At 38.0% G+C, this 20,058-nt stretch overlaps 1 protein-coding gene across 1 annotated transcript; it reads left to right on the top strand.

Annotated features, from left to right (window-relative positions):
* The first annotated feature begins 268 nt into the window (after nt 1-268).
* LOC139864642 (uncharacterized) lies at nt 269-1,629 on the top strand. The gene is made up of 2 exons (XM_071853218.1): nt 269-854; nt 992-1,629. Exons 1-2 carry the CDS (start codon nt 269-271, stop codon nt 1,627-1,629), a joined length of 1,224 nt encoding a protein of 407 aa, XP_071709319.1.
* The last annotated feature ends 18,429 nt before the right edge of the window (nt 1,630-20,058 follow it).

Genomic DNA, 20,058 nt, shown 5'->3' with positions numbered 1-20,058 from the left:
CCAACTCGAATGCACCCATCTTTCAAATCTTCTCACCCCTCTCTCTCAACTCCTCCGGTCTTTCGTCCGGTTCACCAACTCCACCCCATCATTCTACGACCGCCCGGTCCGCCACGTCTTCGCTGACGTCACCACAACCTTAACCCGCACTCTAACCTTACTACAAAAATGCCGTCGTACCACCTTCATCCTACGAGTCATGTCCGTAGTAAGTTACACTACAGAATTTAAAAGAATTATTAGCTCACTAGAAGCTTCCATTGCTAACATGAATTGGTTAGTATCTATACTCAATGATGTTGAACTTTCATTACCTCCTATATTAAGTAATGATCCTATTATAGCTTGGGTTTGGTCTTACATATCATCTTTATATAATGTATCCAATTTGTTACATGTTAAAATCGATGTAGTTAATGCATTATGTTCATTAGCTATTGATAATAATAGAAACAAAGAAATAATAGTACATGAAGGTGGTGTTACACCTTTATTAAAACTTATGAAAGAAGATTCATCACCAGAAGCACAAATTTCGACTGCAAATACTTTATTCCATTTGGTTAACAATCAAATTCGATCTAGATTAGTTACGAATGAGCTCGGGGTTCCAATTATTGCAAACTGTTTCCAAAAATCGTCTACTAGGGTTCAAATTTCAGTTGCTAGATTAATTGCTACGATGGCTGAAAACGACGAGGTTTCACAAGAAGCTTTTGCTAGAGAAAACATGATTAGGATGCTTGTTAGTTTATTATCGTTTGAGACGTTTGTTGGTAATGAGATACAAAGTGTTATTCACTTGTGGAGATTAATAAGCATTCTTTTTATTCCACAACTTGGTCGATTAATAGGTAAGAGAGGCAAAACGAGTCGTCTGATTTGAAACATGAATTGAAAACATGTTGCGCGAGAGCATTATGGATGCTTGTTAGAGGTAATCATGCGAATACTAAGATATTAACGGATACAAATGGGTTGCTTATTTTAGCAAAGCTTATTGAAACAGAAACAGGCGAATTGCAGACGAATTGTTTGGTGACTGTGATGGAGATCACGAATGCAGCAGAGTCGAACGTTGATCTTAGACGATCAGCTTTCAAGACTAATTCCCCTGCTGCAAAAGCAGTAGTGGAACAACTCTTGAGATTAATTAACAATTCCGAAAATTCTGAAATTACGATTTCGGCCATTAGATCACTCGGTTCATTAGCACGATCGTTCCCAGCTAGAGAGACGCATGTTATCGTTCCATTAGTCAAACAACTTGGTCACAACAATCATGAAGTAGGAACAGAATCAGCAATCGCTTTAACAAAATTCGTGTCCCCTGAAAACTTCCTTTGTACGGAGCATTCAAAAACTATAATCGAATTCGATGGTGTTAAGGCATTGATGAAATTACTGAGAGTGAATGAGCGAACGCAATATCACTCGTTGGTTGATCTGTGTTATCTTGCGATTCATTCTAGCAAAAGTGAGGTTCTTGTGAAGGCAGGAGTTTTAACTGCTTTAGAAGGGGTTGATAAGTCAATTGTGGGCCAACATTCACAGTTGAAAGAACTAGTTATACAAGCTATATATCATCTCTATATGTATCATACTGAGGTTCAGTCTCAAAGATTTTGAGGTAGTAATTGTGTAATCAATAATACTGAGGTTGGCCAGTTCGAGTCCCGTTGTGGATTATTTGTAATTGGGTGTGTGTGTTAGCCGTTAGAATTTTTATTTTTTATTTTTTTTAATTAGGTTAGACTAAATGTTCAAAATGATTTAAAATAAAAGTAAACAGAAGGAATTTTGTGGATCCAAATCAATCAAATATGTAAATGTATGTTAAATTTTTTAGTTATATGTTGGAAATATGAGATCAAAATGTGAAAAATAAACTCGCAAGATATATACTTATGGGAGGTATGTGGCCGTAGTAGGTTTGTATCGAGAGTGAATAACAAGTGTGGGCCCAATAAGCTATAACTAGCTGGACCAAATGATGCCAAGTCCACGTGTTTGAGCCTGTAAGGCCCAAAGTTACTAAATCCATAAGACTAACTACTATTTGAAGAGCTTATATAGCTTTTAGAGGGTTAGCGTTTACGACTACACAATATACCATAAAGGGATTATCACCTTGCGCGGGTAAATTGTCAACTTTTTGTTTTAATGGGTTCTGTTAGAAAAAATGAGCATTTAGGTGATAATCCCTACCATGAAACTAACTGAAGCTGAAAATTATGATCGGAGCTGAAGAACCCTTAAGGAACTCTAGAAACACTTGATAAGCCTCAATCTAAGAGGTTTTAGGATTTTTTTTTTATTTTTTTAATAATCATCTCTAATGATACCGCAACCCGCATGCGCATTCCATCTGTATGCGGGCACTCGATAGCATGCGAATGCGTGTACCTTGTATGCGGTATGCGGCATGCGGTAATGTATCGAATACCTTTGTTCCCGGTACGACGGTTACTTGGTCATCAAGTCAATATCTTTTCCATAATTATATCCGTGATTCGGGGGAGTTAGTTATGGACGAGATGATCATTATCTTGGATGGTTCTAGAATTAGGGTTTGCCTATATATATAAACCCTAATTATCATTCTAGGGATAACCAACATTACGTAACCAACATTACGTAACCACCACCTACTACACATCCTACGTAGCAAGCTATCATCGTTCATCTTCTCAAGGTTTACAGGTTAGTTTCTTATTAGCTAGCACCTACAACCTTGCTAGGGGCCTTCTGATCAACGACCGTTATCGAAGGTGGACTTAATCACTTGGCCACCCCGCCGACATCATCATGTCGGCCAGGGTTATTCACGGCAGCCGGACCGGAGAGCCTTGTTCTAAGATCCTTAAACCCCCCCTTTTTACGTATTGAACAGACATATAGACCCTATGGAAAATATATGCATGATCAAGTGGTGCTTTCATTGAGAGCCGAACTAATTCAAGACATGTTTAATTGTTTTTTCTTTTAAGTTTTGAATTATAAGGCTCATTATTCACAAAATTTCTGAATTTTTTTTGTCTCTTTTACAGTATCATGACTTCCGGGGACTCATCGGAACGTACTCAAACAGAAAATCAAAACACGCCGTCTGGTAATCATCAGACGCAAGCTATGACTACGGGGGCGGGATATACGCCTTACCCTCCAGCAGTGTCCGGCGAGCCTTTCCAAAGGTACAAGCTGATATATCCGGATGGAATTACACCGCCAAGGGCAAACTCACCAGTCACAACCACGCGGCTGGATTTTTCCTCGGTGGATCCAAGGGTCATCTTGGTAGGCACTAGCGGCGAAACAGTAGGTCCGCATGTGGTATGCTGCGGCCAGGTACCTATTTACAGTACCACTGTTTCAATCCCTCTGCAGACGCAGAGTGTTCAGCAAAATTCGTCATTTACACCATTGCAACCTTGGCAACCGCCGCGTCCAGTATCGCAGTTTTTGACCCCTGCGGATGCGCAAGCATTACTTAATAGTTGGGGGTTTGGTGTCATTCCAGACGCAAACTCTCATTGAACGCCAATCACTGCGCAACAGCAAAGTACTGCGCATACAGTTGGGCTCTTAACGGCATATCCTCAAGTCTCGCAGGCATCTGCGTCACATGTTTCGGCACCTTTTCAGCTCCCCGTATACTCTGCGCCGTCAAGCCTGCCTTCTTTTCCAACGCAGCAGCCTTGGTTATATCCGCAGACGTTGGGGCAACCTTGGCAAAATATTCAGGGGCAGGCGAATCTCGCAAGCCAATTTATGCAGGCGGCACCTCCTGACATGGTCCACTTATTTTCGCAACCTGATTTTGTTCAGGATATGATGAAACGTTTCTTCGCAGGGCTTAAAGGGGATCCTGTTAAACCGCCCTTTGAGCTACCAACCACTTTTGACAAGTTTCCTCCGCATATAACCGTGTATCCGTTTCGATCAGCACCAAAGATACCTCACACGTTAGGTACCTACAATGGCTTGACTGACCCAGATGATTTCTTGCAGCGTTTCGAAGGCGCGATGCGCACCCAAGGGTGGGTTGATCCAGTTGCATGTCTGATATTTCCCATGACGTTGCAGGGCATTGTGCGTGAATGGTTCAATAAACTTCCAGCAGGTAGCATATCCGGGTTCATGGATTTGCGTACGAAGTTCTTGCTGCAGTATCAAAATCAAAGGCCGCGCAAAAGCACTCACATTGAATGTCACGATATTGTGCAGAAACCCAAGGAATCTTTGGGAGAATTTCTCACGAGATACACTAATGAGTGCTTGCGCATACCGGACCTAAAGCCAGAACAACAGATTTCTGGGCTGATACATGGTATAAGTACAGATCGTCATCCAACGCTGGTAAGGCGTCTGCGCCATACAGTGCCAACAACTTATGTTGAAGCGCTTAATGAATGCCATGATTATATGCGGAGTGGCGAAGATAATGATATTCCAACAGCTAGCTCACGCAACGAAAGGAAAGACGATGATGATTGTTCGCGCGATCAAAATCGCGGTAACAGCTCTCGCGGAAGATACCCTAGTGGTGGTCCTATAAGAAATGATAAAGGGCGAGCAAGTGGTGGTTTTCGAAACAATAATCAGCGTGGTATTAATAATCAGAATTATGCGCTGCTCAAAAGCTTGTCTAAAACACCAAAAGAAATTTTGGCAACCGGACCAGTATGCGCAACCTTTGCGATTCCAACTCCGCTGACAGAATTTGGCAAGCGGGATAAAACAAAATACTGCGAGTTCCATGATGATCACGACCATGACACCAATCGGTGTAAAAATTTAATGTAGCGAGTGCTGGAAGCGCTATGCGCAGGAAAATTATATCATCTCAAGCCACCAAAGAAAGATAAGGGAAAGGCCGCGGAAGAGAGTTCAAAAGCCAAAACGTTCGCATGGCAAAAAACAGATAAAGCTAAAAGCGCCGATGTAACCATCAATATGGTTGACGGAGACAAAGTTGGACAGCGAAGGAAATACAACGACTACCAGGATTGGGAGTTCATTCCAATTTCATTCCCTCCCGTAATGTCGATCGACACAGTTAACGAGCCCATTATCATCAAGTGTCACATTACTAATTGCGGAATACAGATCAAACGCATGCATGTTGACACCGGGAGTGGCGTCGACATTATGTATGATCATTGCTATCATTTCCTTCATGCAGAAGTTAAAGCGCAGTTACGCCAGCCCGATATTACGCTATCAGGGTTCTCTGGAGAAAGCTCATGGCCGCTAGGCCGGATATAGCTAATAATAGAGCTTGCGGACGATAAAGATCTGCAGTTGGTCAGACACGAGTTAGTTGACTTTTATGTGGTTCGTTCGACTTCGTGTTACAATGCGCTACTAGGGAGAAATTTCATACGACGTTTTAATATTATACCATCGGTAGTGCATGGCTTGATTAAGTTTCCTACAATGGGAGGAATTGCCACGATTGCGTCTGAAACGACCCGTCCATATTACTATAAACGCAGTACGTTCTCATTGCTCCTATAGCAAGGTATTTGACCTCTATATGATACTTTTTAGAAAATATTGCATTCGTTTCATAAAAAGCACATCATTATTTTACATAATGCATGTTTTAAACATGTGGGCGATTATTTAAGAAATAATCCCCAAAATACATCGGTTTCCAAATACTACACACGTGACGTAACAGTCGAACATAATACATGACAAAGGTTTTATTGAATGCAACACTTTATTTAAATAAAATTATGAGACTCCATGCACAGCTTGCTCAGATAATGCAACAGCGGAAGACTTTCTTAAGGAACTGAGAATAAACATGCGTAAACAGTCAACACAAAGGTTGGTGAGATATATATGTTTATCATTGATATAAATATAGACCACAAGATTTCATAGTTATAAATATATGTACACTCGCAAGTGTATAAAAGTATTCTATAAGTTGTTGAGCGCTTCGGTAACCATACTTAACCATTAATGTGGCATATTCCCTTTATTATGAAATCTCCCTACACTGTACCAAGTGTAGTAAAAACGAAGTACTATGCAACCGTTTACGATACTAGAGCGACTAACCCGGTTGGGGTTGTCAAACCCGATAGATCTATCAATAGGATTCGCGTATACATGTTCTTACAACATGTAAATATTAGTTACCAAGCTATTAGGGAAGATATGCAAAGTGGTACAAGTCAACGTAGAATATATGTTAAGTACTTGTGTCTATGGCGTAAAACATAAAATGCATGTATTGTCATCCCAAAATATTTGTAGAGTTTAAAAATGGGACTATATACTTACAGTAGTAAAAGTATATTAATAATAAGTTTTCAACTTATTAAAAATATGACCGTCGTCCTTGGATTCACGAACCTATAACAATAATAACGATTCAGATAATAATACGACATATGAATAAAATAAAGCAAGTTCATAGAATACTTATATAATAATTTTTAACATTTTATGTTAGTAGTCCATTGTTAGTAGTCCTTTGTTAGTAGTCCAAAATAGTCCGAAAAGTCCAACAGTCCAATAATCGGTGTATATATATATAATCTTAGAATTACCCCACGACGTATTGTATACGTATTGTCTTTGCATCAACCCAGAGACGTATTGTGTACGTATTGTCTTAGAATTAACTAAGACATATTGTGTACGTATTGTCTTAGGATTTATCAAAACGTATTGTATACTTATTGTGTTAGGACGTACCAAGAATATTATTATACATATATACAATCACAGAATTAACCAAGATTATAATATTTTGTTATACTACTGATAACATGTCCAAATATATATAGGATATAGGAAAAGTTAACAAGGATATGGTTAATATAGTTTTTATAATATAAATTTCGTCCATGCAACGTTAATTTTAGCAGATTTTGTTTTGCTCGCCAAATATTCATTACAACTCCATTTAAAGTGAATCAAATTGCTATGGATTCATTAAGAAGTAAATTTTACAAAACCAATTCAAAAAGTTCATCCCAAGTAGTAATTTTAAGAGCTTTACCCTCTTTTTGTGTCGGTAGACAGATTTGGAAAAATCCCGGCATCCACCCAATATATGATTTTTTGATAAAATACTTCCACTTTGTCTAAAATCATGAAAAAAAATACTGGAAGTCTTATTTACATATATTAGCATATTTCCAAAGTCTTAGCCTCGAACTCAAATTCTAAGATAGGTTTTTAATTCCCAACCCAAAACAGCCTGCTTTTTACCGAATGGAGATTAAAGGATATATGTTAAGTTTCAAGGTGTTTTTCATATGTACAAGTTATAAGTTCTTATATTAACTTAATATAACATCATAATACATATAAATAAGTGTTATTAGAGTTAAGTTAGAAAGATTAGATTCGTTTTTTCAAACAAGCTTGGTGTTCACCAAAACAAGTTCTAGTTTTTACAAGTTTTATAAGTATAATAAGATAGCAACTATACAAGGAATTGAACAAGGATTTTGAGAAGTATTTTACCTTGATTATGAAGAGGAAAGTTGCTGAGATTAAAGTATGATATGAGAGCATTCAAGTGTGTGTTTTTAGTTTAAGAAAATGTGGAGTAAAAATGAGTTAAAATGGTCCTTATTTATAAGCTTATAATTTTGGCTTTTAGTGAAAATATCTAAGATAAGTTAAATTGTATTAAGTCATGCATGACATATTAAATTGATTAGGTCATGGATGACATATTACACAAATAATTGCAGAATTCTATTGGTATATACCAATAGTAAATACTTCTAGAAGCTGTGTATAATATGGGTAAAAATAACGTATGAATGCGAGTAGAATTCTTTGAGGAAATTGAACGGAAATACGAGTATAGCTATCCTTTATATGTATTGGTATATTATAAAGTGTATTCAATACTTGTAAGGATGTATTTACACTCGTAATACATTATATGTAAATACATTTTAACATAAGTTAATTACGTCGTTTAAATAGTAATATATATATTTTTTGAAAACTCTTTAAATTAGTAGTATGAAAATATATATATAATACTTTGTTAATATACTTAATGAGATATTTAATTATCATATTTTCAAGTTAAATATATATAAATCCATATATATACACAATAATTAAACAATTAAACAATTAAATCAAGTTATGACGTTCGTGAATCGTCGGAATAAAAGGGTGACCAAAAGCTTGTGTAAAACTCTTTTCGGAGGTTCAAGATTTATTAAAATTCATTGCTTATCAAGTCGGAATTATTTAAAGATTAAGTTTAAATTTGGTCAGAAATTTCCGGGTCGTCACAGTACCTACCCGTTAAAGAAATTTCGTCCCGAAATTTGATCGAGGTCGTTATGGCTAACAATAAGAATGTTATTATGACGAATATAAGTTGATTCATAGGGTTTTATCATGATTGAGAAATATGGATAAAATAATTCGATTACTCGAAACGTATGAGTGAAGCTATCGTAAAAGAGTGAAATGAGAAAATAGGGATTAGTCTTATCTTTTGACGTCATCACGGTTGATCTCCGGATTAAAGAAAATCTTTGTAATCTATATAAGATTTGATTCTTCGGCGATTAAAGAAATTATGATCCTCTTCGATTTAATGCAATAATCTGTCTCGATTTCTCTGTCGGATATTTTACTATAAATCAACCTCCTACGTTTCCTTATTTCCACATCTCCCATCTTTTATACTTTCTTCCTTTCTTCGTACTTCCAAAACATTCGTCAATATACTCCATCCAGTTTTAATTCTTGATATATTCTTGACTATCACATCTGTCATTCTTCTTTTTCATCTTCCACCGGAGGAATCCGTTAATTTCTACTATGCTCTTGGGTTTATAGTGTTCTTAGTTTTCCCGTGTCTTTATATTGATATACGCATCGATATACACGGTTTGTAATTTTTGCGTTGTCTTCGTGCTTATATTTTTCCTTATATTTTGGAGTTTCATGCTTCCGTCTTCTTTTCCCGACTTCAAGTCAAGCGAATAATGGTCTAGAATTCATGGATATGAAATTCGGAATGAACATAGCTAATGCTCTAAGAGAGAAATTGTAATAGCACAATTTGACTTGTGAAATTACCAGAATCCAAAAGAAAAGATACAACTATCAATATAATATGTTCTTGATATGTTTAGAGATTAGATTGAATGTAAGAGTCATGTAACATGGCACATGATGACGTTATGGTCTGTGAATCATTACGTTCCATTTAGAAACTCACCATGACTTACTGTAATATAATCACGTTGATCAAGTGTCATTATATTATACTAACTCATGCTTCAGTTCCCAACATTACTTCAAAAACATTCATACTTTACACTCAGAGGTTTCAGATATTTAGAAACTAAAACAGTTTTCTTTATGATGTGATACAGATAACGCGAAGGAATAAATGATTTCAGATAAGAATGGTTATGAAAATATCTTCAGAAATATGAAGGATATTTATAATGGAAGATCTGATGATATCTTAGAATATTTAAGATAAGAGGATGTGAAGAATATTGTCCGCAAGGGTTTTAGAGTAAGGAGCAAGGTATTTGCTAAAGATTTTAGCAGACACCGAATCATTTGGATTCTTTGAAGGTAGATTTCGTCCTTGTGATTTGTCGACAGCCTCCTTTAGGGTTTGCTCAATCCGGTTTTCAGTTGTAAGACCCGAATATTTTTCTTGGACACATGTGTAATATGTTATTCAAGGTGTGGGTTTCGTTGTACATAATTTAAAATGAAGAAGAAGACTGCCCAGAACATCCGCGAGCCGCGCGGGGTAATGGCGCGCCGCGCCATTGTTCTGTGACAGATTCCTTTTAATTAGATATTTTGAGGGCAAATTGGTAAAATCACAAGGAATTTGACTTTAAGGCTTGGGATCAGTTGTTGGAGCCTCATTTACTCCATTTCCACCCACTTAATCATCTTCCATTAAATCCTAGAGAGAGAGGAGGTTCTAGAGTGAGAAAGCTCTATTAAAGGAAGAAGGAGGTTGAATCGGGTTTTAGTGTGAGTTTCAAAGTTGTTCATGTTTCCTCTAGCTACGTTTTGGTGATAGTGGTATGCTCTAATCTTGATTTCTTGATTTTAATTTGATTATGGGTTAGGGTTTGGGGTAAGTGATGAACCTAAAACCCATTTGTTAGTAAATTGGGTGTTTTGGGTGAATTTGGGTCATGTAGACCCAAAGATGACTAACTAGGGTTTTCAAAGTATTAAACTATATTTATGAGCCTAAATTGGTTAGTTAAAGTACTAGCACACTTATATATATGTAAATGGGTGTTAAGTGGGTTAGTGGGTGACCCGAAATGGGTGTATTGACTTTAAATGGTCAAATGGGTCATGATGGACCTAAGTGGGTAAATGTATGTGTTTGATGCATAAACCTTGTATTGGAAAGTGTCTTAGGACCAAACTTGGATAATGATTAGGGTTTTAGGGATGTTAACCCAAATATTAGGGTTAGGGTTGCAAATGGGTCAAAATTGCACCATGGGTCAAGATAACCCTAGAATGGAGTTTTAGTGGGTTGACCAACTTGAGTTTGTGATTGATATTATAATGTAATAGGTACATTACATTGAAGGTTCTCGGACTTGATTATCTTTCACTGAAGGCGTAAGGTGAGTGGAATAATTATATGTGTAGGTATATAATGTATCTATTTGTTGTAGCGTGAGATGTGAAGTGTCGAGGTGCTAAGACACCACGTTTCACGTGATGAGTGAAGCATCGAGGTGTTAAGATGCCACTCGGGGTGAAGCATCGAGGTGTTAAGATGCCACCTAGGGGTGTAGTGTCGAGGTGTTAAGACACCACTTCGTAAAATAATGAGTGAAGCATCGAGGTGTTAAGATGCCACTCGGGGTGAAGTGCCGAGGTGTTAAGGTGCCACCCTAGGGGTTAGTGATACGAGGTGTTAAGTACCCTAACGGATGTTATGAACACCGATGGCGTTTTCGCGAGCGCCATTCCCTTGTACGATTGGTTAACCATGGTTATTTGTGTTGTAAGTGTAAGCATAATATATTATTCGAATTATATTATATGCATTGCTATGCTAGCTTGTGGTATTGGAGATTTCTAGCTTGTATTCGAGATTATAAGCTAATTGTGTTGCTAGCATGTATGCGGTGTTTGATTAAGTGATTTGCAAGTAGGTATATTATATATGTATGTGTATAATTATTGCATTCACTAAGCTTTGCTTACCCTCTCGTTGTTTACCTTTTTATAGGTTCGGTTGTGGACAAGGGTAAGGGCATCATCTTGGATTAAAGATCCCGTCGTTGTTAGAGAATGCTTTTGGGATTTTTAGCTTTTGGAGTTTGACCGAGACTTGGGTAGTTTAATCCCAAACACCATGCTCGTAGTGTAGTTTGGTGCTTAAAATTTTTGATGGTCGAAACTCATATTTTGTATTAAACTCGTAAAACGGCCGATGTGGGCCCCGCTTCGTAAAACTCATTTTATTAATGGAACGTGTTAGTTTTACATATTTGAATATATTGTTAAAAGCGTTTTGTCTAATTTTGTCGGGAAGTGGCCAATCTTTTTCGCATTTAAAGACTTTTTGGACAGACCAGTTTGGCGCGCCGCGCCATTTGCTGAACATAGATAATTTTTTTTTGTGTGACATTTAAAGCGGGTTTGTTCGTGGTTTGGTTTGGGTCGTTACAAGTGGTATCAGAGCATGGTCTAAGGGATTTAGGTGACTTGAGATAGGTGCCTAGACTTAGACTTTTGTGTGTGCTTATTTGTGCGGGACTTGTAGGATTACGGGTCGGAACGGGAATTCGGATAGTGTCCTAGTTTATGGGTGGACTAACGTATATATTAATATGCGGATATTATTAATATATTTTGTTTTTGTGTTGGGTTAGATCATCGAGCAAAGCGGTCGTGGTACTAACGGGTGAATACGGCGTGTACGCGTAATAATGATTAGCTACCATTTTTACGGGTGCAAATCGTATTTGACAAGTGATATAAGACGATTGCCGAGCAAGATGAGTCGGGATTATACGTAGGATTGTACTCGTTCGTTGCCTAATCGATTGCATTCTTTAGAATGAAGACGGAAGAGGGATATGGAATGGACGGGCCTATTCATGAGGGGAAGGATGAGTTAACCTTAAGGATTGATGCGGAGTTCGAACGCTATATTTTGATTTTCGCCGACAAGGTTAAGCAAGTTCTCCAAGAGTCGTTCGAGGGAATAGTGACCGAGATGGTCCGAGACCAAGTGCCTAAGGTTGTGAAGGAAGAGTTAGAAAAGAGATTTACTAAACCTCAAGGTGACGGTGACGAAGGACAACTATGGGGATTGAATCTCATGCTTCAAAATTTGCTGATCACTCTTTGGGTAAGAGAAAGTTCGAATCAAGAGGTGCTCCTAGTAAAAGGGCGAGAAGTACGCCCGAAGGTGTTGAAAAAGTGAAGAAGAGGAGTAAGAGAGGTTATGGGCCTACGTGCTTTAGGTGTGGAGGACGAGGTCATTGGGCACGGGATTGTACGAGTGTACCTTTAAGCGCGATCAAGTGCTTTATTTGCCAAAAGAAGGGACACCGAAAGTCAGAGTGTTCCGAATCGTTTGTCGATCGAGTTAGAAGGTTAGAGCGTGACTATCTGATGATCAGTGAAGTGCAAGGGTCCAACGATGGTGTTTCAGGTATTTTCGTCTTTGGTACAAATATGCCTTATTGTTGTTGTGTGCCGATGGATTCGTGTATGTATTAGAGACTTAAACTTTGATTCGGGATCTAATTAGGCTAAAGTGAACTCGGTGAAGATTCGGTATGTTGGTGCTATTAACGATAGTGCACTAGGGTAGCGTTTGAGTCATTGACTTATGAGAATGCCACTTGGGGGCGAACGCATTCTGTAAATACGGGGTATTGTTAAGGGTAGCATTCCTAATGGAATTACCCTATATTGATATTTGGGTTGACGAATGAGGGACTTAAGTTTCTAAGCATTCCTAGGATGGAGTGAGGGGTTTGGTTTTACCAACCTATATAATTGGGTTTTAGTGTTAGTTAATAACGCGTGTTCGTTTTGGTGTCGAAAGTTGGAGAACCGTAAGGTTCATAGGTTGGATATGACTGAAGTCAATTAGTCGTGAGATTGGTGGCATCGGACGAATGGAACAATGTGAGGTGACGTACGAATCGTGAGATACTAGACTGGTAAATTTCATCTCCCTAACGAGATGGATGTGCAAGATTGTCGGGGATGCGGACACGAACTTGACAGGAACAAGCCAAGGACGTTTTTTGATGGCAAGGATGTGAGTAACGCAATTGTTATGATAACTTTGTTCACTCTCTTTCTGGAAGGTAAGAATAGGTGTGTTGTTGGTCGTAAAAAAAAAAAAAAAAAAAAATTTCTGGTACAACGGGTCGAGTGAACCCACTGGTTGGAAAGGCCTACCCTGCGGGTAGCGGCGTTCTTGATATACAAGGTACGAGTTATGTTAGCATTAGGTCGTTGTTTACTTGATGCCAACGGAAGAAAGTGAGCGGCGGTTTTATGGTGAAATGAATTCGCGAGGGATCGTGGACTATGATCGATGAGGAGATTGGTTGGATAGGTCGGCGTGTTGTGCCTTGACTCTTTTGCTTGAGTCTTCTGTTGTCTAGGCTTATTGCGTTGTGGTTTTGGGGTCGTTAAGCTCGTTCGAGTGAGACCCGTAGGCTTTGTAGATTGTGTGTGTATTGTTGCTCGTATGTGAGTTAACAACTAGTTGCTTGTGTACGCATGTTATTGGTTTAGTATGCACCGGGTGTTATATCACCATGTGAGAGTACGTGACGTGTAAACATCTTATCGATAGTGTTGTGTTTTGATTTGGTGTAGCCGCGAGAGCTTAACCGAGCGTATAGTGATGAGACCGTGTAGGGCGTAGTCCCAATTGTTGTGTTGAGCTTTATGGTGAAACCAATTAGGCCGTAACCAGAGTATGGTGGTACGTTTAACGATAATAACGTATTATGATGTATTTGTATACATGTTAATTGACGGTTCAATTTCGGTGGCGGTTTTGTGATTATGTGGCGAGTGTTGTGCGCTCTTGACGTCCACTCTTTCCTTCTAGGAATTTGGGGGTGCACGCGGTATGCCGTTCGAGAGGCATTCCCGTTAACCCCGTTCGTGTACGAGTAGGGTCGTGGTGGTTAACTATCCTTATGTATGTAGGTAACCGGTTTAATGGTTATGACGAAGCTAGAAAGGTGTAAGCTGGTGTCGCTAGAAGTCATGGGCGTTGAGCCGTAACATTCTTTAGATTTGTGTGACTGCGTGTAGTCGGTTGGCGTGGGACACCAGGAGTAGACCCCGTATGGGTCGAGTCTTTGGAGGCTCGGTGTTAGTAATTGGAGTTGGACAACGCAACGTCAGATGCCTTCTTATACCTGCTAGTGCAACTTTTGACTCCGATGGTGTGATTACTTTGATTTTGGGTACTACGAGGTGATTTAGTGTATGTTTATTTGGGTTTATCTCTATGTTGACCGCGTTTGACTTATGATAGGTGATGAGTGATATCCGGAAGGATTAGCTCTTCGTTAACCACTTTTGGTTGTGATTGATGGTGAGCGGTTCCGGAAAGAACCGTTATTTGTAGGTTTATGATGATTAATTGCCCGTATAAATTGTGCACATAGCCGTTTTGTGCACATGGTGGTGAGTAATAGCCATTTTTGGACACTTGAGTTTTGTATGAAATAACCTTCATGCGTTTAATATTGAGAACTATTGGTTGTTTTATACGCAAATGGTGGGTTCGGGAGGACCATGTTATGTGATTAGTGATGCGATAGCCGTGTTTCGCTCACATGTTGTTAAGGGGTGGCAGCAGCCATTTTGTACACATTGGGTTTTGTGTTGCCATAGTCGATTTGGACGTTAGCGGTTTTGGTCGCTTGCTTACGATATTACGATAGCTGCGTACTAGCCGTATTTGCGCACTACTAAGGAAGTTAGGTAATAAGTTTAATCCGTAAGGATTCGCTTTTGTCCGGTTTTCATCATTTTGAGTTGTTGACTTTAGATTGAGACTTGGTTGTTTTTAGCATTGTACTTGGTAAGGGTACGCTCAGGGATTGATATCTCGGTACGAGGTCGATTGAGTTTTTCCCGATTGGAGGGATTGAGCAAATTCTTATGCTCGGATTTGTGAATTTTAATAAATCACGGGTGACGATTTGGTTATTAATGGTGACTATTAGAGAATGATTGCCTAGAGAAGTTGGAAGAATACGTGGCGATTTCGCGTATTCTAAGTGATCGTTATAGACTTCGAATGTTGTGTGTATTGCACGTTTCGGAATGCGTGCAAATGTGTACTTAGTTTGGATTAATCTTCGGGTTAATGTGTAATGCGGTGGAATTCGGATTGTAACGGTTGTTGAGGACCATAGAGTGCGGTTCCGGGTGGTTAAGTGACGAGGATCACGAGGACGTGATCGATTCTAAGTGGGGGAGAGTTGTAAGACCCGAATATTTTTCTTGGACACATGTGTAATATGTTATTCAAGGTGTGGGTTTCGTTGTACATAATTTAAAATGAAGAAGAAGACTGCCCAGACCATCCGCACGCCGCGCGGGGTAATGGCGCGCCGCGCCATTGTTCTGTGACAGATTCCTTTTAATTAGATATTTTGAGGGCAAATTGGTAAAATCACAAGGAATCCGACTTTAAGGCTTGGGATCAGTTGTTGGAGCCTCATTTACTCCATTTCTACCCACTTAATCATCTTCCATTAAATCCTAGAGAGAGAGGAGGTTCTAGAGTGAGAAAGCTCCATTAAAGGAAGAAGGAGGTTGAATCGGGTCTTAGTGCGAGTTTCAAAGTTGTTCATCTTTCCTCTAGCTACGTTTTGGTGATAGTGGTATGCTATAATCTTGATTTCTTGATTTTAATTTGATTATGGGTTAGGGTTTGGGGTAAGTGATGAACCTAAAACCCATTTGTTAGTAAATTGGGTGTTTTGGGTGAATTTGGGTCATGTAGACCCAAAGATGACTAACTAGGGTTTTCAAAGTATTAAACTATGTTTATGAGCCTAAATTGGTTAGTTAAAGTACTAGCACACTTATATATATGTAAATGGGTGTTAAGTGGGTTAGTGGGTGACCCGAAATGGGTGTATTGACTTTAAATGGTCAAATGGGTCATGATGGACCTAAGTGGGTAAATGTATGTGTTTGATGCATAAACCTTGTATTGGAAAGTGTCTTAGGACCTAACTTGGATAATGATTAGGGTTTAAGGGATGTTAACCCAAATATTAGGGTTAGGGTTGCAAATGGGTCAAAATTGCACCATGGGTCAAGATAACCCTAGAATGGAGTTTTAGTGGGTTGACCAACTTGAGTTTGTGATTGATATTATGTATAATGTAATAGGTACGTTACATTGAAGGTTCTCGGACTTGATTATCTTTCACCGAAGGCGTAAGGTGAGTGGAATAATTATATGTGTAGGTATATAACGTATCTATTTGTTGTAGCGTGAGATGTGAAGTGTCGAGGTGCTAAGACACCACTTTTCACGTGATGAGTGAAGCATCGAGGTGTTAGGATGCCACTCGGGGTGAAGCATCGAGGTGTTAAGATGCCACCTAGGGGTGTAGTGTCGAGGTGTTAAGACACCACTTCGTAAAATAATGAGTGAAGCATCGAGGTGTTAAGATGCCACTCGGGGTGAAGTGCCGAGGTGTTAAGGTGCCACCCTAGGGGTTAGTGATATGAGGTGTTAAGTACCCTAACGGATGTTATGAACACCAATGGCGTTTTCGCGAGCGCCATTCCCTTGTACGATTGGTTAACCATGGTTATTTGTGTTGTAAGTGTAAGCATAATATATTATTTGAATTATATTATATGCGTTGCTATGCTAGCTTGTGGTATTGGAGATTTCTAGCTTGTATTCGAGATTATAAGCTAATTGTGTTGCTAGCATGTATGCGGTGTTTGAGTAAGTGATTTGCAAGTACGTATATTATATATGTATGTGTATAATTATTGCATTCACTAAGCTTTGCTTACCCTCTCGTTGTTTACCTTTTTATAGGTTCGGTTGTGGACAAGGGTAAGGGCATCATCTTGGATTAAAGATCCCGTCGTTGTTAGAGAATGCTTTTGGGATTTTTAGCTTTTGGAGTTTGACCGAGACTTGGGTACTTTAATCCCAAACACCATGCTCGTAGTGTAGTTTGGTGCTTAAAATTTTTGATGGTCGAAACTCATATTTTGTATTAAACTCGTAAAACGGCCGATGTGGGCCCCGCTTCGTAAAACTCATTTTATTAATGGAACGTGTTAGTTTTACATATTTAAATATGTTGTTAAAAGCGTTTTGTCTAATTATGTCGGGAAGTGGCCTAATTATGTCGGGAAGTGGCCAATCTTTTTCGCATTTAAAGACTTTTTGGACAGACAAGTTTGGCACGCCGCGCTGCCATATGGCGCGCCGCGCCATTTGCTGAACAGAGATAATTTTTTTTTTGTGACATTTAAAGCGGGTTTGTTCGTGGTTTGGTTTGGGTCGTTACACCAGTTCCAAACCTTCTCTTTTTCTGTGCTTTGCTAACACAATATTCTTTATCATAAACTTTTGATTGTTACGGTTGTCTACAGTTTCTGCTGCTTCATTCAGCTTTTTTTAAAACTTCATAGTACTGATTCGTAGGCTGAAGTGCTATTCCGGATTTCAGAATTATAATTCCAGGAAATAATGTTATATGTATATGCTGAAATGATGTGAGATTCAAGAATAATTATTGATGCTTCCTGGGGTTTGGTATGACAATTATTGTTACAAGATTTAGATGGGTACATGACAAGGTTTTATAGTGATCTTTCAGAGAGATTTAAGTCAAAGAGCAATAAAGTTGCTGGTAAGCTTACTACTAATGTGGTGGAATATAAAAGGTTCCCCAGTAACGATGGTGAAAAGACAACGTATATATCAAGGTTATAATAAGGCTACTCCGGATTAAAAGTCGAAGTTGTCTTTTTGGAGCTGTGATAAAATTTGCTATTTTGAAAAGGGATTGTAAAGTTATTTTGGGTAATAATAATGCTAAAGGATCTGACACGGATACGTGTTGAACCTTTGCTTAGGTTCAAGTGTCCTCCGAATGCATATCTATATGCATATATTCTTCGTATATATCTATATGCATATAATGAATTCGTCGTGAATCTTGAATGATACGAATATCTTTATGAGTTCTGTGAATGAAAGTGATGTTCTAGTATAGTTTGAATTTAAAGTATGATTTTGAAGGATGTAGGAATTTAAGATTGATGACACTTCTTAAATCTTGACTTGGATTTTGATCTGTCAAAATCAGAATATGTAATTGAATTAGAATGAAAAATGGTTGTCTTGAATTTTGTGAAATGATGTATATTGCTATGAAAGGAGAGAGTATAATTAACGATTGTCGAAACATCATTGAAAATGTACAGTGTAACATATTAATGTGAACTTAAGTATTTCTCGGGTATTACCTACCCGTTAAAATAAAATTTCACAAGTAATATTTTGTACAAAAGAATTTTTATTACAGTCTTTATGAAAATATATGTATGTATATTTTCTTCAGATGTAATATGGATTTAATGAGTTAATATTATATTAATCTCATTTGGTTTACGGTTGAAACTAGAAATGAATAATCCCTAAAACTTTAGAGATTACATAATCGCCGCGGAATATTTCTTCAACGTAAATGAAATAATGAATTAATACTTCATCACTCATTATTGTTGGTATCCCTTAGTGCCTGCGGTGCGTATGATGTTGATGCTCGTAATGCGGCTTGCGATGTTGAGGCTTGTGATGTTGTTGGTACTGCTGGTGCTGGTGCTGGTAGTGGTTTGATGTGAGTTGATGTGTGCGAGGTGGGGTACGAAATACTATATATTTTTAATACGAAATACGTTACAAATTACACAAGTTTTAATTATTTATTTACAGATAGGATATACCTAAACCTTGCTACAACACTATAGGCAGTGTACCTAATTGTAGAGTAGTATAGTTTTTAGTAAGTCCGGTTCGTTCCACAGGGAGACGACTTATTTTACACTATATTTTTATATAACTATATTTGTACAAAATATATATAAATATTTATTACAATAATATAAAAGGGGGTTTACCGTTTAATGACCGGTTTGTCGATTTTAAGTTTTAAGCGTAAATACAAATGATGATAATTAAAGTGCGTAAAATAAATGACAATAAATAAAAGGACAGTAAATAAAAGTACGAGGAAATATGAAATAAAATATATTATGCTTAATTAAACTTCCATATTCATGATGTTTGCCGTTTTGATTTTTATTTATTACCCTGGGTTAATTGTCCTTTGTCCTGGATTATTCGATAAGTCCATCTGGTTTTGTCCATAATAGTCCATCGGTCATAATTATAAAGTGCGAGGGTCTTCGCCAAATTAACCTTATACCCGAAGTCAAATATTCCAACTAATTGGGGATTTAAATCGTAATTAGGTCTTAATACTTTGTTTAATGATTACACCAGGTTATCGACTGCGTGTAATCCAAGGTTTTAATACTTTATTAACAATTACACCAATTACCGTTGTATGTAATCCACCCTTGTTTTAATGAGTCCATTGACTATTAATCCATCCCCCGTTTTCGGTCAAATGAACAATTATTAGTATTTATAAATATCCGCCTACCGTACCCGACCAAGCGTATGTGGTTATATATAACTACGTCAAATTGTAAATCTCTATATTAATCAAATATAAAGTCCATTAATAACCCATAGTCCCATTTCCACAAGTGTCGTTCTTTTGTCCAAACCCCAATTATGGTCCAAAGCCCAATAACCCCGTCTTTAATATTTAGTCCAACATCACGATTACTTCGGCTTAAATAAGCATAATAATAACTTAGCTACGAGACATTAATTTAAAAAGGAGAACATAACTTACATTGAGTATTTATCGTGTAGCTTTACACAGACAGAACTTTGACTTTAAAACCCGTAAAATAACTTTTACA

This window comes from Rutidosis leptorrhynchoides, chromosome 8 (assembly GCF_046630445.1).
Source record: "Rutidosis leptorrhynchoides isolate AG116_Rl617_1_P2 chromosome 8, CSIRO_AGI_Rlap_v1, whole genome shotgun sequence".
Lineage (NCBI taxonomy): Eukaryota > Viridiplantae > Streptophyta > Magnoliopsida > Asterales > Asteraceae > Rutidosis > Rutidosis leptorrhynchoides.
The sequence above is the reverse complement of the archived record's forward strand: the minus strand, read 5'-3'. Positions and strand labels throughout refer to the sequence as shown.

What these genes read in the sequence shown, in the direction of transcription:
- LOC139864642 (XM_071853218.1), top strand. Translation starts at nt 269, where the DNA reads ATGAATTGGTTAGTATCTATACTCAATGATGTTGAACTTTCATTACCT. An exon ending in ACAACTTGGTCGATTAATAG is followed by an intron (nt 855 to 991) that starts GTAAGAGAGGCA and finishes TGCTTATTTTAG; the next exon opens with CAAAGCTTATTGAAACAGAA.